General features: G+C 35.7%; 1 protein-coding gene across 3 annotated transcripts; it reads right to left on the bottom strand.

The window, feature by feature from the left end:
* Window positions 1-24,149, bottom strand: top2b (DNA topoisomerase II beta). 3 transcript variants are annotated; one of them, XM_043217920.1, is made up of 35 exons: window positions 23,664-24,149; window positions 21,949-22,143; window positions 21,676-21,766; window positions 21,021-21,084; window positions 19,646-19,791; window positions 16,407-16,504; window positions 16,075-16,287; window positions 15,444-15,617; window positions 15,116-15,217; window positions 14,877-15,014; window positions 14,428-14,566; window positions 13,621-13,778; window positions 13,219-13,344; window positions 13,004-13,114; window positions 12,812-12,917; window positions 12,614-12,723; window positions 12,407-12,499; window positions 11,664-11,778; window positions 11,341-11,462; window positions 10,983-11,131; window positions 9,962-10,193; window positions 9,624-9,758; window positions 9,332-9,532; window positions 6,580-6,775; window positions 6,298-6,389; window positions 5,371-5,526; window positions 5,117-5,200; window positions 4,835-5,032; window positions 4,117-4,270; window positions 3,867-4,034; window positions 2,896-3,076; window positions 2,352-2,428; window positions 2,177-2,266; window positions 1,323-1,546; window positions 1-550 (listed from the first exon to the last, which is right to left on the bottom strand). In XM_043217920.1, the coding sequence occupies exons 1-35, from the start codon at window positions 23,703-23,705 to the stop codon at window positions 389-391; spliced, it is 4,842 nt and encodes a 1,613-aa protein (XP_043073855.1). In that variant the 5' UTR covers window positions 23,706-24,149; the 3' UTR covers window positions 1-388. The 3 variants fall into 3 exon arrangements, with proteins under 3 accessions (XP_043073855.1, XP_043073856.1, XP_043073857.1); XM_043217921.1 differs by having other exon boundaries at window positions 21,949-22,128; XM_043217922.1 differs by lacking the exon at window positions 1-550 and having other exon boundaries at window positions 1,447-1,548; window positions 2,178-2,266.
* Between the last annotated feature and the right edge of the window lie 1,671 nt (window positions 24,150-25,820).

The following is a 25,820-nucleotide window of genomic DNA, read 5'->3' as shown; positions in this document are numbered from 1 at the left end:
TAATTTACATTTCATGTTTATTTCCAAGTCGTCTCAAAAAGGTAAGTTGTCTCTAATGCTGAACCATTAAAATGTGCTAAAGCACAGCAGTCTAAATTTCTAAAAGCTGCTCAGGACAAATACAATTTAATGATAAAAAACAACATTGTCAATGTATCATAACAATAATACCAATAATAATAATATAGCAATAACAATAATAAAAAGAGTAAAACAGCTACACAGTAGAAAGAATTCAACATCACAAGTGAAGAAAAAATAAAATGGAGGGTAAAATGTACAAAATTCTGCTGGGCAGAGGACAGTGAACCTGTTCTTCAACAAGCATTCTTCTGGACTGAGAGAGTGTCTGTGTGTGTTTGTGTATGTGTGTGTGTGTGTGTGTTTTCTAGTCAAACATATCATCGTCATCGTCGTTATCAGACTCCGCAAAGTATTTGACTTCTTTCTTGGCTCGACCAGACCGATCTCTGCCAGAGTCCAGACGGCTGAAACTGTTCATGCCTGCATCTTCATCATCTTCATCATCAGATGCTGCCTTCTTTGGTTTCTACATGCCAACACACACACACAAACAACACTTTTAATATTGTGCTGTATAACAAAAGAATAACAATCATTAAGGTGTTCAAGAAACAAGTGTTCATCTGCCTATTAGCATAGTTATCAAGTGAAGATCAGTTAAAATTTAAACCACTTGACCACTAGTTTTGTTTTGTTTTTTATCAAAGAATTTCCATACTTTAAATACTTTTTCATGAGGAAAAGTTATTTAGCACTTCTACTTCAGAAGCTGAAAATCTGATGCTGCATTCAACAGCAAAATAATTCACACACACTGTTTGAAATAATACTATCCTGAGCATGTTACCAAATTGAAACATCTGTGCTTTAATGAATGTAATATTACCATATTTCAAACCAATTATTAGTTTTAAAAACTGAGTTAAAGGGTTTTGCATTATTATTTTCAGGCCTGTGAACTGATTAATAAAACAAGCATACAAATGTCTGTAATTTATTCAAACTACAAATTTACTTTAACATTGAATTCAGTCCAAATTAACGTGGAAACATTATGTGTGCAATTTTATAGATTTTATGTGACCCAGGACCACAAAACCAGTGTCAAGAAGCACGGGCATATTTTCAGCAACAATATGTTGATTGGGTTAAACAATGCTTCATGCTAAAAATCATTTGATATTATTTATACTGTTCAGTGCTTTGACACAATCTGTATTGTTAAAAGCGCTATATAAATAAAATTGATTGATGATTGATTGATTGATAGTGTTCTCAGTAAAGGATAAATCACTCACCCTACTTGTGGCAGGCTTTCCAGGCTTCTTCACAGGGCTATATTCATCCTCCTCTGAGCTCGACTGCTTCCTCTTCCTGCCTCGGCTTTTGCCGGCTCCTTTCCCTGCTGCTGGTGCTTTTTTAGTGCCTGTGTCTGAGTCTGAGTCCCAAAGAGAGGTTTCAGGTTTCTTGGGTTTTGCTGGAGCTTTCCTCTGTTTAGGTGCTGTGTCTGCAGGTTTCTTAGCTGGAGTGACACAAGAACATGATTTCAATAGACTGAAAATGATTTACTCATGTTTAAGCGCTAAGATCAGAGCTGGTTAGCTTCATGTTCACTCTACATACACTAAGCGGCCACTGTACACCTGTTCAAGTGCTTGTTAACGCAAATTCAAATTCAGCCAATCACATGGAAGCAACTCAATGCATTTAGGCACGTAGAGGTCAAGACAATCTGCTGCAGTTCAAACCGAGCATCAGAATGGGGAAGAAATGTAATTTAAGCGACTTTGAACGTGGCATGGTTGTTGGTGCCAGACGGCTGGTCTGAGTATTTCAGAAACTGCTGATCTACTGGGATTTTCATGCACAGCCATCTCTATGGTTTACAGAGAATGGTCCGAAAAAGAGAAAATTTTTGGAAATCCTGCTAGGACAACCTTTATGTGGTTACACACTATTTTAAGGTGTCCTTGTTACAGTGTAAATACACATTTAAGTACTGAGCAACATTAGTTAATGCATTTTTCATTGTTATTAAAATTTTAAGTGCGTGTAATGTTTTTTTCCCCACAATAACATGAAGACCACACATAAATTAAGTAAATAAGTTACATTTTGAGTTCATGACATTTTAACATTGGTGGTCAGGTACCTTTTTTAGCTGGAGGTTTGTCAAAAGCAGAACTGCTGGAATATGATGAGAACACTGGACCCCTGTCATCGTCGCTGTCTGACTTCACATCTGTTGAACACATACACATTATTAACACATGTTTAGTTTAACTCCTTGTTGGTAGAGACACGATAAACTTCCACCAGATACATACCGTCATCGCTGCTCTTGTCAGCAAAGACAGCTTTAGATGACAAAACCGGATCCTTCTTCTTCGCTGGTGAAGTGGACCTGAAAGTTAATTAAATAAAACTGAAATAAGCTGCATTCATATTTGATCCTAAATAGTTGGTTTCAGCATAATTACATACAAGTAACCCTAATCCTATCCATATAGTAAGTACATGTAGTTAATTAGTATTACTCAGTACTTAAATGTATATTAACACTGTAACAAGAACACTAAAATAACCTGTGAATTCATAGTAAAATGTCAAATTTAAATAGTAAAATTAAGCAATCTGTATTGTATATTTACATTTCACAAAAAAATTTACTTTAGTTTTGTTTAATTAGTTTATGAGTTTAACTTTTAGAGATTATTATGAAACAATTTTCTTGCATTACAGTAAAAAAAGTATTTAAAATTTCTTAAAAGTGTGTGCGCACACACAAATATGTGATTTTTAAAATATACACCTAATTTTTTTGTGACAGACTTTGACAGATTCAATCAATAGTGAATAGACACAACATACAAATTAGTAAATGTTGTTTTTGGAGGGAAAATGTCATCATCATCATCATCTTCATCGTCGTTATGCTGCTCTGTGATTTTACTGGAACAAACTGGTGATGATGGAGCATCAATCTCCTGTTCTTCGTCACCGTCCTCCTCTTCCTCCTCAGAGAAGTCAAACGTGTACTTTGCCTTTACAGCTGTGAAACAAGACAACATAACACAAGACATTTCAGTCTATACATTTCTGAGGCTTTATTTTAGCACAATAGGAATAATCTATATGTGAATATGTTCACATATACACATCTAACTACATCTAACCTAAAACTCAATATGTTCTAATATTTTTTTCTGAGAAAACATTAACATGTATAAAGGTCAAAATTTTAAATGTTGTGGAAGAATATTTTCAGAATTTTGTAGAGGGGGGATTCAAAGCCAAATCACTATTAAATTACAGAAAATGGCATTATCATAATGTTACTTCTACACAGAAATTGGTAGCTCTGTTGGTAAAATGTGCTGACTACAGCAATCTTTGTTGCATTACTTTTCAAGTTCTTTCTTAAAAGTTTGCTTAAAGTTTGCCCATAACTCACATAGTACAAAACATATTCTAATTTTTTTTTACCAATTTTCCTTTTGGCACCTTCATTTTTAAGGCCCTATATGGTTTATAGAGATCTTAATATGCCTACAGAAGTAAATTGTTAAAATGTACACATTTTTAAAGGTTAGAAACCAAAAGTGGGTCTCAAGAACAAATAATGTTAAAATTAGAGATGTATCTGGTTGACTTGACACCAAATATGTTTCTTCCATCACCCTTCCATGTGTACATAACAGTCCAGCCCACTGATAGCCATGCAAATATACACAATGAAATAAAACATTCTGTATCGGCCTATTGTTGCAATAAAATTTACTGAAATGGCAAAAACATTAGCAGCAAAGAAGTACAGAAGTATTGAACACACACACACACACCTGAGGCTCTCCTGGATGAGGTGTCTCTGGGAATAACAGGTTCAGTTTCATCAATTTCATTGTCCGACCGATCATCATCAACTTCATCATCATCTGACCATGGATTCCTCTTCTTCACTTTCTTAGCTGGAGTTTTAGGACCTGCTGGCTTTTTTTGTCTTGGAGCACCTGAAAGATTATATTATAAATAAAGTTAATTAATAGCTACATTTGAAAGCAAGTTAAATTGATTTGCAGTATTTATTTTTACCAGGTTCCTTCTTCTCTCTCTTCACCCGAGGAGCTTTGGGTTTGGCTCCTGGATTGGGAAGGCCTGATGGAGAAATGAGGGAATTCTCTCCTTCATTGGAGCCCAACGCACTATCCTCATCAAACTCCAGCTTCAACGCAGCATCTACTTCAACCTGACACACACACAGACTTGACATTTATTCTGACTATTTAAGTATAACTAATATAGGGTGCTATTACATAAACTAATAGCAGTCAAAATATTACTATTATTATTTTTTATTAATAACTTAATTTGTCTCAATGTGTTTGGGTCCTGACATAACTTAACGTACATTAACGTCATAATGTCTATAATTGTAAAAAACTCACTGCTCACTATTATTAAGACAAAATGTACCAGCTAGACCCTATAACAACACCAACTCTGTAGCGGTTTTCCTGACCATTGCACTGCATTTCTCCTGTGCAATTTTAATGTGAATATATTTTTCATTATGCATTTCTGTGTAGCCACATAGCTTAAAGGGAACAATGTTTGTAACCCATGCATTGTGAATGGTGTTGGCTTACACAGGTAAAAACATGCATGTTTTTCAGAAAATATAGTTTAATTGCATTCTACTACTCCTCTAACAGATTACATGTCTTTATTTACAGTAGCATATTAATACTCTATGTCTGTTGACAGATACACATTTAGTTTCAGCCTCATACACACTCTCATACACAAATACCTTCTTCTTCTTGGTGAGTTTCTTGGAGGCGTCGGCTTTCATAGCGAGTGTGACCTGTGGCTCTATTCTGCGGCCAAATGGAGAGGGCAGAGTTTCCTCCAGATGCATCTTCTTCACTTTAGGTTTGCCCACCTTCCCTTTCACCAGCTTCATGGCCTTTCCAGAGTTCACACTCTCCTTCTCCTGCTCCTCCACACGCTGGAAGAAAGACCGAGTGTAAATTCTCACAGACATCGTTACACACATTTCTCGACTAAACCCGATCCTAAAGCTGAGACTCACATCCAGCTCCTCGATGAAGATGGACAGATCTTCCCTCCACAGGTCTTCTGAATTCTTCCTCTGGAGTTCATTTAGCTCTGCTTTCTATATAAAACATAAAAGAGCACAGAATAGGGGTGAGCTCAACAGACAGTTGTGCATATATTTTGTACAGCTTTCTGTAGATTATCCCATACAATATAAAACAGATTTAATATAAAAATATAAAACTATGAAACACTGAATGTAACCGTGATGACTATAGATAATAGTACCTTCAGGTCTCTCTGCTTGAGGAGTTCCTCAACCTTCTCCTTGGTCAGACACCACAGAGGCATGTTCAGAATGTAGTTAAAATTTGGCCCAGATAAAGAGCCAGAGTCCACTGAGCTGTCACTGTCATTACCATCGCCATCCTCATCCTCCAAAGACTAACATCACCATCATCCGACCAAACAGAGAGATATGAACAGTGAGTTCAAGCACTACAGAAACTAGAAACTACATAATCCAACTTAATATTGTAAATATAAAAACTGTCTATAGTATATATTTTTGCTATTTTGTACTATTTTGTATATAATTCTTTTTATTATCTGTCTTGTCTTGTTATCCTGTTGCACTGTAGAGCTTCTGTCACTAAAACAAATTCCTCGTATGTGTAAACATACCTGGCAATAAAGTTGATTCTGATTCTGAACTTAGCCATCACAGTACTAATGGTCAGGCTCAGAATTGTTTGATGGTTCGATATCTAAAGCACTGTCTATACTTTTACCTAAAACCGCACATGACTGTTAACTGAACATGAACAACAAAAGAAGTAGTCTGGCAGAAGAACATCAGATCATATAATCAAACCTTTATTCTTCATCTAAAAAATGTATTGGATAGATTTAATTATTGTGAGAATTCCATGTTCCATTTTTAATAAGCTTTTTAATTAAAATTTGAAATATTTTTTATAATAAATATATACAAATAATAAGTATTACAGGAATAAATGTAAACATTATATACATAAGGATTATAAACATAATCTATGACTTCTTGTCTTATTTTGTTTATTTTAGTGCATTAAATATTTTTTATTTTAGTGGGTTTGATCTTAATACATGGACTTGATCTTAAGGCATGATCTGACCTCTAACAGATGCATTTATTCACAAAGCTGTATCCATTATCAATGTTTTCTCCCATACCTTCTCCTGGGCTTTGTTCCAGGCTGCGACAGGGTCGGATTCATATCCTCTTTGCACCAGCATTCGGATCAAATCTCTTTTTGACTTGTTCTCTGGTAAAATAACACAAATCGTTAAAAAAACACTGAGATATGGATCTTCATTTATTTGTCCTCTGGCATAAGGCCATTATTAGCAGTTACAATGAAGTGGATTTTCGCATTTACCAACCAGAGATGAGAAATAATAGATATTTCAGAGCCAAAAAAGTAAAAAAAAAAAAAAACCTCACACATGTCTCACCGATTGATAGTTTTCCTTCAATCTTCTCTAGCACAAATCGTGCCTGGTTGGAGAGTTTGGCTGCCTCAGCACCCAGACTACCCACCAGCCAGTCCTTCCTCAGCTTATAATAGTGCAAGCGCAGCTCAAAGAACTCCTTTAAAATATCCTGCACAGACTCATAGCGCTTCAGACAGCCCATGTGATCAAACAGCACCTACAGACCAGCGAAGAAAAACATGAGGCAAATAGAAACTGATTTGACAACAACGCAGTGATACATGGAAGACACACTATTAATAATCTAGCAGTGTTTTTAATTTTTTATAACATATATTTTATAGTGCATATCATTTTAAAAGGATTTCTTGTCATGGCTTTGGAAAACAGGTAGCGATGTCAGTAATCATCTGATAATGTAGATAAAAATAATGTGCAAGTTATAAAGCACTAAGTTGACAATAGTGTCCAACTATTGCAATACAATGCTGTTAATGCGTTAACATTTATATGTACTGAGTACTCAAAAGTGAAAAATGAGAAAAATGTACACATCCCTAATGTGGTTGCATTGTTCTTACATGCACATTGCTGTGTGTTGGTTTTATTTGCTCATTTGGTTTGCTAACTTAAGTTCCTTTTCAGGAACTCAAACTGCGTCCAAAACACTATGGGAAAGACCTTCTGAGTGACCACACTCTGAATCTGCTGTAGAATCTGCCCAATGGAAGGGCTTGACGTCCCAGGCAGGTGATGTCATCAACCAGGAAAGTATAAAGACATGAGCAGCGAAGCCAGCGACAGCTTTTTGTTATTTAGACCTTAAGCGCTCTCTGTGTCTCTGTCTGTTTGTCAGATATGGAGAACTTTTTATCTGGCAGAGGTGGACCTCTTCGCGAGTCATCTGAATGCACTGAATGCATCTGAAACCAGCTGATGTAGTAGAGACCATTCTCTGAATGGTCTCTACCACAGAGCTCCCTCAACGAGGAAGGAGTATTCCCTGAGGTGGATTTTTGGTTGATTCCCTGAGGTGGATTTTTGGTTGGTACAGTTCTGAAGTATCTGCAGTCTAGATTCTCTGCAGGGTTATTCCACTTCACACTAAAGGTGCACCCCCTAGTAATACGCCTCTGTGGTGCGCTGAGGTTCTAGACCATCAGTACAATCACATGGGACCTGCCATTTCTGATCGCCATCTCACTATTAAGACAGTGTTCTTACTGGCGATCACTTACTTCTCTGAAGAGAGTAGGGGACCTTCAGGCCCTTTCAGTGGCCCCATCCTATCTGAACTTTGCGGTCTGGCGAAAGCTTTCTTGTACCCCCGAGTGGGTTACATGGCGAAGGTCCCTACTATGTCTGCACCACGCCCCATCACGCTACAGGCGTTCCCATAGCGTTTTGGACGCAGCTCAGAGTTCCCAAAAAGGAACGTCTCCAGGTTATGAATATCACCATGGATCCTTGAGGGAACGAGAACTCCGTCCTGTTGCCATACTTCCAACAAAGGTCTTCATGACTTTAAAGCTGTCACTGGCTTTGCCGCTTGTGCCTTTATGCTTTTTAGAATGCGTTTCCCATAGTGTTTTGGACGCAGTGTCTTGTTTCCTCAAGGAACCATGATTATATTCATAACCTAGAGACGTTTGTGTCCATTAAAACCTGAACTAGGAGAGCTCTCAAGGCAACAATTTGTCACTGTTAAAGGCATAGTTCACACAAAAATGACAATTCTGTCATTAATCACTCAGCTTCATGTTGTGTACCAAACAGCTAATGTATTATTTTAAAAATCACTTTGCTATATTTATAAGCCTTGATTGTGTAAGCATCCTTGTTGTCTATGGAGGGTCATAGAGCTCTTCGAATGCATCAGAAATATCTTAATTTGTGTTTTGAAGACTAACAAAGGTCTCAGGAGTTTAGAAATTACATGACGGTGTGTATTTAATGATCAAATTTTCAATCTTGGGTGAACTATACTTTTTAGGGTAATTTATTGTGAACAAACTAGCAGACTGACCTGCCCAACTCAATATGCGCAGATTGTCTAAAAACATCAAAATCTTTATTTATTTCACCCTCTAACTCTAGCACTCTCTATTCTAATTAAATTCTTAAAAAATGTTGGCCCTTTTAGACTCTACTAATTTACAAAATGCTTGTTTTCTTAAAAAAAAACTAACACTAGCTTTACCCTCTATTCTTTTTGTATTCTACCTATTTGTTTATTTTATTTATTATACAATTGAGAAAAAGTAAAAAGGTCTCCAACACTAGCTTCCTCTATCAGTTTTTTTTTGTTGATATAATTATAGTTAAACTAAGTGTACTGTGTTAGGCTAACTGAGACTTGTTATAGCACTTGCATATCATTGCTCTTTTATTAACTTTGATTGCTTCTATTGCCCTTTGCTTTGGATAAAAGTGTCTGCTAAAAGTAAATGTAAATATAATGTACATAAGTCTCACAGGTACTGGGCTACTCTGCAGCGCTTTATGTTTCCACAGATTATTTCTGGCCTAATAATTAGGGATGTACAATAATTCTGATTTGGCCAGCTTGTCAGTGAACAACGGTTCTGTGTAGTAAATGCTGCTCAATGTGAAACCATGCACACAATGACATATACCACAGATTACAGAACTGGCTTTACTGACAAGTTGCACATTACATATTGGCCAGTGATTATCGTGCATTCCTACTAATTGCAAATCGAGGTGTGAAATCATGGCAGCTTGATTTGGGAGCTTCAGGAGGGGTTCGTACCATTGAGTTGCAGGTGAGGGACGACTGCAGTTTGAAAACTTTGTGGAGACCGGCCGCCTCTGCTTGTGCAAGCTTCTCTTCTGTCAAGCGCACCACAAACTTCACTGTGGTGTCAGTGTGGTATTCCTTATAGTCGCTGATCAGAGGAGGGGTTTTATCTGTTCCTTGAAGCATAGGCTCCAGAACAGACTCCTTATACGCCTGGAAGAAAAAGAAGGCATTTTTGGCATCACCAGTGTTACACTAAAGAGATTCAGCTTTATAAAATCAAGACTTCTACAAGTGCTCTTACCTGAGTCCAGGTGCGAACAGGAAGTTCAGTAATCTCAATGGTATTTTTGTCCAGGACAGACACTTCCCCGCTGACCAAATATTGGTTCTGTCCCAGCTCATGAATGGCACCTTTGAAGTTCTTATAACTGGGCAGCTAACAAAAACATAAAGAGATGCAGAGAAAGAGTGATTTAAACTTATACTGGTTCTGATGATCCCTTTATCTATCCAAAGATCTGATGTTTAAAGAGAATTGGTATTTAAAATTTGAAAACAAGTATCCAAAAATACAGTGGAACACAACGTAAGGTTAAGGTTCTTGCAGTGGTCAGGACAAGAGTAAGGATAAGGTCTTACCATGGGAAGAGGGTCCTGGTGGTTGAGCATACGGTTAATGTTGTTGACAATCTCTCGCGGGTCATAGTTGGGGATCTTGCAGGCCCAACCAGTCCCGATACCCTCAGCTCCGTTCACCAGTACCATGGGAATTATGGGTATGTACCACTCGGGCTCCACCTTCTGGTTGTCATCATACAGAAATTTTAGCAGGCTGGAGTCCACAGCAGGAAACAGCAGTTTGGCCAAGGGACTGTAAAAAAGATAAAAAATGGATTTCTTTAGATAAAGATATGGTTATACAGTAAAATATAGTTACTAAGATTAATGTCAAACTTTGTGAAGAATAAAATAAAATAGAAAACACTATTTATTAAAATGTCAATAAAAGTGTTAGGGCTTTAGAAGGCGATCACAGCGACTATAATCTATTTAAACTGTGCACTCATCGGTTTATCTTGGGTGAAGTTGATTTTTCAGCAGAAGAAACGGATAGCTGCAAGTGACTGTTTTAATACTTGTTTGTCTCTTGCTTAATTTTGTCAGGACCACTATCTTCATAGATAAATGATAATTAGCATACAGTTTGGATTGGCGGTATGGTTCTGTTCTGGGTACGGACTCCCAGGAATACTTGTTTGAGACTCAACACATAACATTTAACAGCCTCATCCTTATCATATACATGTTATAATGTCACATGAGTATTTCCATTTTGCCTAAAGACATGTTAGTGAGTCTTCTTGAAGCACTCCAGTTCAACCAGTTCATTATGACTAAAACACACATTTTGCTGTACTTTAACTTTTTGGAAAATATAAATATAATGTGACGAGCAGGGTGGGCTGTTATCTTTTACATTAAAGCTCAAAAAAATCAGCAATTGATTTTTAGCTTTAGAATGCAAAGTTCTATATTTAAATTTTTTTTGCACGTTGTATAGAATTGCCAACACAAATACATGCAATGTTTATTGTTCATAAACTTCAAACTACACTTTGTATGAAGGAATGCCATCAGTATAAAACAATTCAAACCTTACCTAAGCATAGTGAAGATGTAACGAGGGCTGGCAGCATCTTTGCCGCCGTTGATACGGGTACCAAACTGACCGAGAGGCTGAAGGATGTTGACATTGTTGCTCCCCACAAAGTTCTGGGCCAAATTCACGATAGTCATCATGAGGGCTTGCTGCAGAAAAGATCAAATTTCTTGTCACAAATCATTCATTCATTTCTTTTTTCCAATAAATGCAATTATTAGAACATTTTAAAATTATTTTTTTGATTTAAGACTTCTTGTATATGATTTCTTTTTAATCTATGCATCGAAAAACCACTAAACCAGTTAGGACCAAGAATAAATAAATGCAGCAAGGCAAAAAAAAGTTTGCTACAAACTTCGCCGTGATGGTAAGCAGACATCTCAGCCACGGATCCAGCCAGCTGGGCCACCTTAACTTCCCTTTTATCATTCCTCTTTACACAGGTGAACAACACCTTCCTCTGACCTGGCTTTAGACCTACATACAGTAGAAATCAGACATGAAGATGAAAGTGCAGAACTCTTAAAACTACAGTTAGGCAGTCAATCTACATCAATACCACTTCAGTCATACATAATCAAGACAGCAAAAAATGACAAGAAGACAAGACAAGAAGACAAGAAGAGAAACTCAGTTCAACATGTTTAAACATGTAAAAACATAAGTAAAGATACACACCATCAACAAGCGATGGAATCGAACGCTCATTGTCAGAATTGGAGAAGAGGATGAGTTCTTTATTGATGAAGTCATTGTAGGACAGGTGCCGTGTTGATGTGCCATACAGGAATTGCTGTGATGAGACAAAAACGTGCACATGAATGATCAGACAATAATTAATTTCCTAAAAGTAGTCACTCATACTAGACAATACATATAAGAAGGAGAAGAAGAAGAAATAAAGGTTCAGCTTAATGGAAATACAAGTTGGGTAAGACAAACTGAATGCTGGTCTTGCCATATTTAAAACAACCTCAAACAGTCTTGAAGTTTAAGTTAATTTCTTCGAATAACATGTGCTATTTTACCCATTAAATAATTCATGCAATTAATGCAATAATTTTTCCTGAAATAAGTAATAATAATATTTTTTCCTTTTTTTCCTAAAAAAGCTAGAATAGTCAAAGTACAGAGAATACTAGCGTTAGATGGTAATTTTTGCTTTAAGTAAATAAAAAGAAAACAAGTTAAAATAATAATAAAAAATAGACAATGCTAGGATTAAAGGATACATTTTTATAATAAATGAAAAAGAAAACAAGTAGATAGAAAAACAGAAATGCTACATACAGATTTAAAGGGGGCATTCAAACAGTACCCAAGATGCATGGCAATACTTAGATTCACTATTTTTGTCTTAAATGTGATATGTTCACATTAAAAAACATTTCTCTTTGGTTTTTGTGTAATGAGAGATGTACCTCAGGCAGCCCATGCATCCTCCTCTGCCGTCTGTCCTCCATGAAATTAGTCAGCCACTCTTTCCTGTCATCTGTCTTCTTCTTACTGAAGGCCTGAGTTCACACACAATGTTGACCAGTGTGTCAAAGTAATATGCAGTTAATATCTAAATAATAGTCATGTTGGACCAAATGTAGTACAAACAAGATCAGTAGTAACAAACTAACCAGTGTAATGGCTGCGTCATCTTCAGTGCCATTGTACTTGAACATAATTCGATGTCTCTCCATGTCAGCAAAATATTCCTTTGCTTCTTTGCTTGTACTGGTACCCAAACCTGACAAATACACAGTAAACATATAGGCATAAATGCTGCTTGTTTTCGATGGAACCTGTTTAAAATACGTAGTAACCAGCAAACAAACCTTTGTAGTATTTTATGTGCCATGTTTTATAATTTTCTGTGTGTTTCTTCCATTCTTCAAATTCTGGGATGCTGTAGAATGAAACTTCCTGTTTATTCTTGCTGGCCTAAAGAGAAAGGTTTAGAAACAAATATAAAAACCTGAAGCAGCACTAATGAACAGAACATTTTCTTTATTGGATAGTTATCATACCTTTACAATTGGTGTGATAAACTCCTCCAGGAAGGTGTGCTTGAGCAGAGATGGCCAGTTGTGATGGAAGAAGTTAATGAGAAGACCCTTGATGTGAGAGCCATCTTGATCCTGATAGTACACATGATACATACAGATAAAGGGAACATCTCTGAATACATAATAGATAGAAACAAAAATAATCATTGAACACCAACTAAAGCACATAATTCCACCTGATCGGTCATGATCATAATCTTTCCATAGCGTAAGCTCTTCAGGGAGTCTGGGTCATCGTAGCTTTTTTTGTACTGGAGACCCACGATTTTAATGATGTTGTTGATTTCTGCATTCTCCATGATCTACAATCAAAACAAGGTCAACATCCAGTCATCTCATACCATTTGTGTTCTCAAAAAGCAATTTCTAACTAATGAATTTACAGTGAGATGAAAAACCTTTATAATTTTTTTATTAAATATCAAAGTATAAACAATATACAGCACAGAAGTTCAGCACATACAATGGGTAAAATAGTGCTACACTTTGATTTAAGGATTTTAAAATCTTGTCAGTTTTCATCCTCATTTACTTTTTATTATGGCTTGTCTGTCCATGTCAAGGTTCCTGGAGCTCACCTGTTTGTGTGTGGCCTCCCTCACATTGAGGATCTTTCCTCTGAGTGGAAACACTCCATATCGATCCCTCCCTATCACTCCTAAACCGGACACAGCCAGGGACTTGGCTGAGTCTCCCTCGGTCAGGATCAGAGTGCACTCTGAGGAGTGCTTCCCTCCTACAAAACAGAGACTGACGGATCAATCAAACTGAAAAGCCTCTTCATATTTACAGTAAGAATTCATTCTAACTAACACTAAAATTAAAAACTGCAAATACCAAATGAAGATTTTTTCACATTTAAACTGCAGTCCACAACTTTTGGTGCAAATTAATTAACAGAACTGTGTGCGTCTTGCAGAAAAACATTGCAGCTGGATCTACTGGCTGAATTGGTTTAAGTGTATGATAAATCACAGGTACCTACCTGAACGAGTCTAAATAGTCTGAATATAAACACTTATTATAGGTGTACAGTAGTTACTAAGGACAAGTCTAAAACATGGTTTGGAAAATTGATTTACTCGCTCGATGTACTCGCTTACGTTTTGTAAATACTGATCACCAAAACGTTACTGACTGCAGGTTTAATGTAAAAGAAATGGATGTTTTAACACCGACACAAATGTTGCTCAAAATGTTGAAAGGCCTTTGCCATTTTATTGTGTGCCTTTATTGTGAAAAATTACTTCATAGAATATACTGAGATTTATACAGTATATTGCCCCTCAGATGAAAACAAAATTCAGATATGCTTTTTGGTCCATATTACCCACCCACCCTAATGAGCAGACCATGACCTTCGAGATCTGCTGATACTGACTTACCCGCATCATTGGCGTCATCTAGCTTGGGGATCCCTTTAATCTTGCTGTGCTTGACAGAGGAGCATTTCTTGTTTAGCTGTGTCTGGGCCTTAAACTTCACCCAGTTCAGAATGCTCTCCACAATACCACAGTTTGTAGCCTACGATGGGACAAATAAATCAGACCTCACCACATCTTAACACATTAAAATCAGCATTAAATCAGGACTGGCATAATTCTTTTTAAGCATGTTACTTGTTTTCTCATACACTATACACTATTCACTGGTCACAGCTTCAGTTTTATGTTGACTTTAAAGCATGCAGACATTTTTGTTATATCTATAAAGCCAAGAAACTATTAGTAATGGGACAAATTCCAAAAGGTGATAAATTAAAGAGATTTACTGTTACAATAAGCGTTACATTTAATGCACAATGTTTCAGAATCAGAGATCATCACACACTTACAGCTCTGATGAATTTTTCAGAGAGAACACATTTGGAGCCAAAGCTTTTGGTCTGTAGAGTCATGTTTTCCTTGGTCTGAGAATCAAAGGTTGGGTTCTCGATCAGGGCATTCACAAATACCCAAACATGATTTTTAACCTGAAATTAAAAAGATTCTCTTAGATCAGTTAAAAGACCAAGTATTCAAGCATCTAAATAGATATTTTATCATATCAATGTGCTGAACTGTGAATATACACCTGGAATGGTTTCACAGAGACTCCAGCTTTGTTCTTCTTCTTGACCACTTCAATCAGTTTCGACACTATTTGGTCCACAACATAGTCAACATGTCTTCCTCCCTACGATATCACACAGCTTATAAGTATCACATGACTTCACAAGAAGCATTCAAGCAGTGGTCAGAAAGCACAAACATGGCAGAAATGCTGGGAAAACTATAGCAGAGCATGATGCAATTTGATGTTTTACTGTTTAGTGCTACAACCCTTAGTGCTAAATTCAACCCATTTAAAGCACTACTGCCATCCCCCAATTTCACAAAAATTACAAGAGCGTTACAGAAACCTTGGTGGTGGCAATGCTGTTGACGAAGCTGATTTGCTGGAAGCCCTTCTCACTCATGGTGAGACACACTTCCCAACGTTCATTCACTGTCTCATTCACAACCTTCAGAGCAACGCCCGTCTCATCCAGTTTATCCTTCACATACAGATCCACATAACTGCGGAAACCATTTACCTGCAGCACAAGACACAAACACAGATGCTAATGAGGGAGACGGCTGTCTAAAAAATGTTTAAAGAGGTCATAACATGAGAAACCAAATTTCCTATGATCTTCTGATACAAAAGAGGTTTTTGTATGCGTAATATATCTTGCAAGTTTCATAATTTAAAATGTCATCATCATTAAAAATAAGCATTTATGTTTGGTTTAAATGCGTTTGGTTTATGTTTGTGTGTTTAAGTTTAAAATAACGCATGTGTCTTTGTACGGATCTCAGAAGGATTCCAGGGTAAGGATATTGATATTAGATTGAAAATAATCATTTGCCCACATAATTATTTGTTTTTATCCAAAAACAATATATTAAAAAAATCCATGTCGTGACCCCTTTAAAAAGAATTTTGTCACATCGTTGTCAAAAAAAAATCATAAAGCACTTTTTTCCATATGGAAATGAAAAGTGACTTACAGGTAGCTTCTTTCCATTTAGCATGACTTTAACGCCCCTACAAGAGCCAGCCACATCATACGCCCTGCGTGTGAGCAGAGCCACAATGTCCTTGTCTAGTTTCTCCATTTTGAATTTGGACAGATCAGGCTGAAAAGTGACACATGTGTAGTCTTCACCATCAAAGTACTTGATCTTCGCATCACTGGTCTTTCCCATGTTGTCCTGCCATGTCTTTTGAAGAATCAGGATGAGAAAAAACTTTTAGCAAATGTGTAAGACATTAAAATAGCTGCTGTTTAATGATAACCAACACAGATTTCCTGTATTGCAAATTCACAAAATAGCTGTACCTGTTTGAAGCTCCGTTTGTACTCCTTGCAGGCTGTCTCCACTGTAAATTTTGTGCTGAATATGTTACATAGTTTTGCGCCATATCCATTCCTGCCACCTGATAAACATCAGATTGATGAGTTAAATTAATTTCAACACTACAGTTGAACTAACAGCACAAACGCATTTAAACTGCATAATAAAAAGGTTGCATGATTATGACCAAATCATTAACTCTTTGATTATTTCTCTTGATACAGTAATCTTCATTATTAAAGCCAATTAATAAAATTAATTTGTAGAAAGCAACTGTATCATATTGTTTATGCAGCTACCATAGTAAAAACATTATTGCAGTTGAACACAGTATTTAGACACTGTCTAAACATTCAACTACAAATTCCTTTTAAAAACATAAAAAAATTTTTTTATTTAAACTGTGAATAGAAAGTGAGTAACACTGTAAAATTAAAACCATTTTTTGACTGTTGAAAATCACTTAAGTTCACTCAATGCAGGTTTACAGATCCACATGATTGTTTGACATCATATGCATTCACAAACAATCCTTATATAACCCATGACCTGTCTACACTGTGGAATTAATCTCTTATTGACACTGTGAACAGCTTGTGAATGTGCAGCCAGCAAAACCAACATTTTTACATTTACATTTAGTAATGTAGAAGAGCAACTTACAAATAAAGACAACAGAACCAATCAGAACCAACAAAAGAGCAATAATATGCAAATGCTATAACAGTGTCTTGATAGCCTAAAGCAGTACACGTAGGAAAATGTTTTTATATAAGTCTATATAAAATACATAAAAAAACAAGTAGATAGAATAGGAAAAGAACAGAAGTGTCTGATAGACAAGCTGAGATGCAAGCAGCTATTGTTGAGCTATTGTTATTAAAGTTGAGTGTCATCAGCATAGCAGTGATATGAAAATGCATGTTTCTGAATGACAGAATAGGTTGGATCTCAGCTTGTCTATCAGACACTTCTAGCTAAACGAAAGACCACCACCTTCAACTCAACTTTGCAAAGACAGAACTGCTTGTGATTCCATCAAACCCATTACCCCATGCCATGTAGACAGATAAGTGGTCCATGAACTGAGCCCTGAGGCACCCCTGTAGTTGTGATGTTGTGTCTTGAAAAACCTTTCCAAAAAAAGGTAAAACTCAAACAACTGGAGTGTGCTTTCTGAGATGTCAATAGTGTTTAAAGGATGATCTGGTGGTTAACTGTGACAAAAGCAGCAGACAGATCCAGCAAGGTAAGTATAGAAGATTTGCTAGTATTAGGGCTTCAACAACTGAGAGCAAGGCGGTCAAGATAGAATGTCCATTTCTAAAGAAATGGTTGCTGTATGATGTGAATGAGTGTATATCTGCTGGTAAGATGTGCTTGACAGATTGTGATGTGGAAAATTGTGCACTGATGGTTTTAATCTTATTAAGTCATCAGCTAAAGTTAAAAGTTAAAGAAGGGGGAGGGGGATGAAAAAGGAGGGAGGGAAATCTTTTAAAGATTATGCAAGATTTTTGTTATTTTAGAAATTGTTAATTTTGTTGTGATAGTATATCCTTTTAAGAGTTTAAACATTAGCAGAGAGAAAAGAGAGAAGTGAGTGATAAAAAGCCATCAGGATTTTTTGATTTGTGCCATAACCTTTCTAAAGTCTCGAACCATAATACATAAGAGAGGAGAAGAAAGCATCAGCAGCACTGTTAGCATCAAGAGATAATAACTGTGCAAGTGATCCAAAGTATGCAGTGCAGTAAGCATCACAAGAACAGTGAAGCAGGGTCGTGTAAATAAGGTCCAGTTGGTTACCTGATTTGTGAGTAAACACTGTCTTGAGATCAAAAGAGGTAAGCAAGTGTGGAAGTGTATGGATGTCTGCAGCCTGAGGTATATGTAGGTAAGCAACAAAATCTCAGAGCATAGCTAGAGGAGTACCATCCTTAGGAAAGATTGAGAGCAACACATCCTTCTAGTTACCTAGTGGTCCTGAAGGTCGATAAACTACAAAATGGATTTTAAGATGATGATAATAGTATAGTAACGTAATGCGATTCTAAGGAGCTGTTGATACCCAGAGATGGTAAAGAACTCAATTTCCAATCAGTAGAGAAAAGCAGACCAGAACATCAACCTCTTCCAGTGAAATGGGGAGTGTGTGTAAATGAGAAATTATTTAAGAGTGCTGTAGTTGTAGCATTGTCTTCTGGCCATGAGGATAGCCTTAAATGACTAGTAGACACAAAAGAAAAAGTGATGTATTAGCAGACATTAGCAAAGTCCGTTGGTTGTTAGGATTGTGCTGCCTACAGTGTGTGATGAGTGGTTTGTGAATTATAGCAAAAGCATGAATTTGAAAGCAGATAGTAAAAATCAGTGATTAAAATCTGACACCAAAGTAAAACAAGTTGTAGGAAAAAAGAAAATTAAAAGGTGATACAAGTGTCCCTTGTCTGTGTCTTTGTGAAGTCAAAAAGGTAGAGTGACAGGTCTTTACACTCTTTGGTCTCCATAGGAGGGCTGCTGCGACCTTATACCAAACTTATATAGACTTATAGACCGTATACCAAACCTGTCTTACGAAACTGAAACTGACAACAAAGGGCCAAGCAAGTGCACGACACTGACTAGTTGAAGCTACTAATGAAGCATGAAACCGAATGCTGCTTCAGCACGTCTCTACAAAGTAAAAAAAAAAAAAGCATTTCCTACCGATGCCAATTGCACAAGAAATAAATACACTTACATGCTGCTTTTAACTTCCATTGGTTGATTGAAAATGTATTGTAAAAACTAGTTAAAAAGTCAAGTTTAATTTTGTTTCCCTGCAATGATCACAAAGTTCTGCATTTTGAAAGGACTGTGTCCATTTTCTATTTTCTTTTTATTTATTATAAAAAACACTTTAATGTGTATTGTGTTAGGCTAACCAAGACTTTCATAGCACTTGCATATAATTGCAACAAAAAATTGCATCTTAAAAAAATTAAGATTTAATAAAGCGTAATGTAATGTAAAATGCCAATGTAAGTCATATACACTGTATTTTTATTATAAATAAGTGAAATAGTGATTGCATAAAATACTGTTTGCCTGTTCTGTGACCTAGACAACAAGTTCACTGAGCAAAAAATTAACCAAACCATACCAAAGAAACTAGCTCTTACACAGAGAAGTTTCTGAAGATTGCATAACTGCAGTATTTAACTATGCGTGCATGCATTACCTGTGACTTTTTTCTCATTGTCATCATAGTTGCTAGAGGTGAGGAGATGTCCAAAGATCAGCGCAGGAACGAACATCTTTTCATCTTTGTGTTCTACCACAGGAATTCCCTTCCCATTATTCCACACAGCGATGGTGTTGGACTCGCTATAAGAAGAGAGAGGACAGCTTAAAGCATTACAACCCAGAGAGACAGAAAACATTTTTAAAGATTATAATATAAGCTATAATATAAGCTAACATTAAACATTAAACAGGAAACATTCAAATTTCCATCTTCCTTCAACTTGGCAGTGATAGCGTGTTCTGGGAACACTTGCTTGTGCACCTCAAATCATGATAGTGTTACTGCCTGAAGAACAATGACATGAAAGCCATATTTATTTGCAGATTTAATTAAGACAATGGTCTTTTGATCAGCCGATGAACAGCCTGTTTGAGTTTACATGCAGTTTTTTAATAAATTTCCTTTCTTTTTTTCTCTAGGTTTTGTTTTACTTACAACCTGTAGATTTTGTGCAGGTATATATATATATATATATATATATATATATATATATATATATATATATATAGTAGAATACTGCTTTTATTATAAATAAAATATTATTACTAAAAATAAAAGTATTAGTTTTTATTTACCATTTTTATTTAATTTCTGTATTACTCAATTATTATTTTTATTATTCAAAATCTTGATTGAATGCTACTGTTAAATAGACCTACTGTACTGGAAAAATGCTGATTTCCTTGATTATTCTTTTGTTGTATTTGTACTGTTTGTTGTTTGCATCTTTTTTAAATAATAAAGATTCAAATTAACAAAAACAACCATATTGTACACTGTTATTAAGAAACAAAATTACTCTAATGGTTTTTATCATATTACTGACCACAACTGTACACCACACATACTATGGAAGATGCATCGTTTTATATATAACCATGAAGATGCATCGTTTTATAATTAAATTGTTATCCTCTGGATTAGAATTAAATCATGAGGCAAGCAGGAATGAAATCTACTACATGAAATTAAAAATATGGTCTTTTAAAAGTAAAAATATAAAAAAATATTTCTGTAAGGTTTTTCTGTGAGGGTTATTTTGAGTTAGGGACAGAAAAAATAATTAGCTCAGTATACAAACCATTACGCCCATGATTAGTCCTTGTAAACTACAGATGAAAGTGTGTGTGTGGTTATGGATGTGAAATGAATGTGGAATGAGCAGACATGTTTATTAGACCATTACTGCACGCTCTCCCAACAATCACATCAACTTCTTGTCACTGCAGTATTGTCAGCGCCAACATTTATTTGATACAAGAGCATTTTGAGTTGTTACTGTGAATGAGACTTTTAAAGCAGCACTCACGGGTCAATGGTGATTTTGATGGTGGTCATGTTCTTGTCTCTCTGTTTGTTATCAGCTGCATTTACTGATGGGACAGAAAATCCAATGTTAGAGCACGAAATATCACAGATATTTATTATCCAGATATCATTTTTGAAGATAGCAAATTTAACATATAAAACTACAATTATCCCAAGCGATGACATGTTTTTAGTGCTAGTGGTTTTAGTGTCAGCACTTGTTGTAGTGGTAGTTTTACATCACTTTTCTATTAAAAATACTTTTTTTGCTTCTTTTTTTTGCATTTATCAGCAATAACTCATAATTCTCTCAAATATTTTATGTTACTGCAGCAAATACAGTCAAGCAAGTATCACTTACTATCAATAAGCATCAAATTAGAGGTTTACTAGTTAAAAGTGGATACGTGTTCCCTAATCTAAAGTGCTACCAATATTAAAAATGAAGGCAGATTATGTTATTTATAATATATATTGTACATGTATATATTATAAAAATTACTTTTATTTAAAACTACTGCAGTTTTTTTAAATATTGCATAATATCCAACCATGTCTGCTACAAATGCTACAATATTTAATAAAAAATATTGTACAATAAAATGGTCAGACAAAGTATGTCAATGTCACTTAAAGGAACATAACGGTATTCTTACCAAGGATCTCATCAAAGATTTTATATAATCCAGGGACGAATGTGATCTCCCTCAAGTTCATTCCGATTTCTTCATCAAAAACCCACATTTGCTACAAAACATACAACCAAATGAGTGTTATGTAAAGAAATGAAAAGCAACTAATGGCATTGAAACAGTGAGGCTTTGAAGATATCGGAAATTAACCAGAAATTAGACGGGATTCCCATTTTCCTGAACGTAAATCTAATGTCAGATCTCTGATAGTAATCCTGCTTAAACCTTCTCTCTTACCTGAGTAACGGGCTCCACTGAGCCGATGTAGGTGTCTGGACGGAGGAGGATGTGTTCGAGTTGGGTCTTCTTCTGGTAGATTCTCTCCACTGACATCTTCTTTGAGCTTTCTTTCTTGACCGTTTCACTCTTCCCAGCATCTCCCCGGCCATTCACTTCCTCTTTTTTCGCACCATTGTTCTTGTCAAAGAGGGTCTGTTGTTAGATACATCCATACATGCAACTTTGTTAAATTTGTCTGCGGCTATCAAATCAACTTCTTGCTTCTTTTAATGTTGTAATTATTTTACAGAAACAGAGGTGATCGAAACATTCGGTGAATCATCTAGATAAATGAATTTACAGCTGCATTACAAATGTGCAAATTGGATACTCTGTAAAACTTGTCAATGTGTCTGTATAATGTGTCTTTCTGTCTTTATAAGTTTGCTGAAACTTATAAAGGATTTCATAACTCTCTGTGCTGGTGCTGTCATATATAGCACAAATTGATGGTTTATTTTGCATGAATCTATTATATACCCCATACCAAAACCTACCTATTTCAATAAAATGTATAATAATAATAATTGATGTAAAAGTCATAATTAATAGTCAGTTAATGGTGATTAAAGATAAGCATGACCAAAAAAACTGCTATAAAAATAGTATCTCAATGGCATTAAATAAACTGTGCAGCATCATATAATACTTATAAGGCAAGATTGTACAAGATGTAGATGTAGTTCATGCATCTTTTCTGCAAAGACATTTAATTAACAAGTGATTGTTTACGTTGACAGCTTCATGTGTGCTACACTTGGGATAGAATTTTCCTTGACTAGACGGTTAATAAAAAAAAGTTATTTGAATCATGTTGTAGTTACATTTTCAAGTTGATTAGTTAAAATCTAGAATTTGTCATTTTGAGCATTCTGAAAGAATCAAGATTTAATTTTGTTGCCAAATTGCAGTTATTTCCTAAATTACACTGAATTAATTTGAGAGACGTTCCAGTGACTGTCCAATGCAATGACCTTAATAGGCATCACACAATAAACTATAAGCATTATAGCTTTGATGATGGCCAGGGCTGTAATCTAATATTACAAATTATTAAAAAAATATCATCTTCATAAAGTCATAGAAACAAGTGAAGCTAGCAAATCCAGTAACTGATGTGTAACAAAGCATTAGTACTGGTCTGGGATCAGTTCTCATAATTAGCATGTGTCTCCCAATAGGCTGCTCTTTTGTTGTGGCTTTAAACAGATCAAACTCAAATAAACCCTTCCACCCTTTTCCCGGTTTAAGCATATTGAGCTTCTGACTGTAATAGCAATGGTCTCTGTCCCTAAAACATCACACCTATAAGTTTGATTCTAACAAAGAGGGAAAAGTTTAAATCAGTGGAAAGACTCGTTCACAGCTTATGGGAATCTACACAAAAGAACTTTCCTGTGCATCACAATGAAAAGCTTAAAAAAACATTATTTTAATACACAAAATTAATATTAATGTGCGGTATTTAAAACAGATGCTATATATTGTGCACAGAATGAATAATAGAGAGATGAGGGTGAGTCTGTGAGCTCATTCATGTTGAGCTAAATGAATCTTGCAGCCAAAAGGCTAACGCACATGTATGCGGTCACAAAGGGGTTATAATACGTAATGTGCGATGTCTTTGCGTAACAATACATGAATTACTACGTTAGTAATCATATACGACTTACCACCCAGGTTAAGCCCCCGCTTCCCGCTGCACCGTTAGACATTTTCTATTGTGTGAACCCAGAAAAACAATCAGGAACTGTCCATATGTGATCTGCAAACGCTTCAAACGCCGGGCACCATCCGGGTAGGCTTCCCGTGGTTTCTGTTTCTTTTGTTTGTTTACTGCTGTAATTGAAGTAAGTTTCTGGGGGCTCGTCTCATGGATGAAGTGTGTCCGCTTCTGTTCCTCGGTTATTGTTAAAATCGACCACCGGCGCCTACTTAAGGCCTACAGCTTTAACTCAGAGTTGTAACTAGAACCTAAATATTGAAAGATGTTAAAAGGTGCGTAATTACATGCTAATAAAGTGTAAATAAGTTAACAAATTATTAAAACATATAAACTTATTTTTTCGTGTGCTAAGTAGGAATATCGCCTCATAAAAACGATTTTCATTCAATAACAAACAGCCGCGGCGTCTGTCCGGCTACACCATCAGCATGGCGACACGCCCCCATAGCTCCATCCGACCAATCAGATGCCCTCAATAGCTCCACCCGACCAATAAAATGTTCCCATAGCTCCACCTGTCCAATCAGATTCCCCAGAATCTGAGGTGCCGGCACTTCAACCAATAGCACAACGGTCGGCTTTGTGCAGCGTCACGCATTTCAGTAGAAAAGACTTGTTAGGGTTGCCGCTTTCTCTCTACAAAAAGTATTAACTTTAAATATACCACAAACGTCGACGAAACGTTGATAATGTTGCCAGTTACCTGATATAAAAATCGGTTAAACTGGATTTAACAAAAAATCACTATCAACTAATACAAATCTACCTTCTACTATTATGAATTATGCTGTTAAACCAATCAATACTTACCTCAAATAATGCATGTAAAAAACTTGAAACTCTAAGACAGTGAGTTTTAAAAAATTTGGTCAACTGTCAAAGGAGACATTAGAATAGATTTGCAAACTAGTTGTTGGTTATTGACTACATTAGACCTATAACTCACGCAAATTAAAGAAAACAATGTAATAATTCCACATACTACAATTTCTGCAAAATAAAATAGAAATTGAAGTATTAATATCTGTATGGATTTTACACTGCACAAACATTACAGGGTTTTTATTTTTTTAAACAAAACATTAAATAAAACAGCTGTATATTGCATAGCTACTACACAGTTGTTAACATTAACAACTACTTTCATTTCTAAAGCCTATACAAATATGATGTTGTGTGTGCATGCGTGTGTGATTTCTGTGGTAACTGACTGGCAGAAATATCAGGAGAACTATTGGGTTTTTATTTATTTATTTATTATGAATTAAGCCACGTTAAACAACGTTTCGCTTTCCATGGCAGGTGGGTGTTCCTATAAGGGTGTGACATCATGAGAAATATATAATAAACCAAATAGCTAAAATGAGTTAGAAAACTGAAATAAGAGGTTGAAATCAGTTCAGACCCATAAATTAAGCTCTGATGAAGCATTCCATTTCACTTTTTTTTTTTCAAATGATATGTTTGGTGTAACAAAATGCTTACTGTGTTTAGGTTTGACTGTAATAATAATGCAATAAACGTTTCAAAGAAAAATAAAAATATTAACCTTGACAAAAAAGTAAGATCCTCGTTTAGAATGCCTTAATATACATTTAATTCCACAATCTAAAAGTAAACAATTATGTCTAAACACAACTACAGAATTTACAAGCCTCTCCATAGAGTCCTGTATACAGGAATCTGATTAAGCCATGAAACTACATGTTTTTCTTTCTTTGCTCTAACCAGGAGGTGCTAATTTGCCGTTATAATTCAGATTTTAAAGGCTCAGTCTCTATTTTAATTAGACATACTGCATTCATTGAAAATGTATTTTTAAAGAATAATGAAAATAATATGTATCATACTTATTACATAAATATTAATTAATACTACAAAAAATATTATTGAACAAAAAGATATTAGGTTAATATTATACCAGGGGAAATTGTTACATTTGTAGGTGTTAGGTAACTTTTGACTAAGGAACATGAGTGTGGCTTGCAAATAAAGAACAAACAAGGCTCAGTCTTATGCCTCCTGCACAGCTGTTTCTGTTTCAGTTCATGACTGGGTTTTAACCTACATGTGACAGCCTATGTAACTGGTTGATCATACACCT

The sequence above is a fragment of the Puntigrus tetrazona genome, chromosome 19 (assembly GCF_018831695.1).
Source record: "Puntigrus tetrazona isolate hp1 chromosome 19, ASM1883169v1, whole genome shotgun sequence".
Lineage (NCBI taxonomy): Eukaryota > Metazoa > Chordata > Actinopteri > Cypriniformes > Cyprinidae > Puntigrus > Puntigrus tetrazona.
The sequence above is the reverse complement of the archived record's forward strand: the minus strand, read 5'-3'. Positions and strand labels throughout refer to the sequence as shown.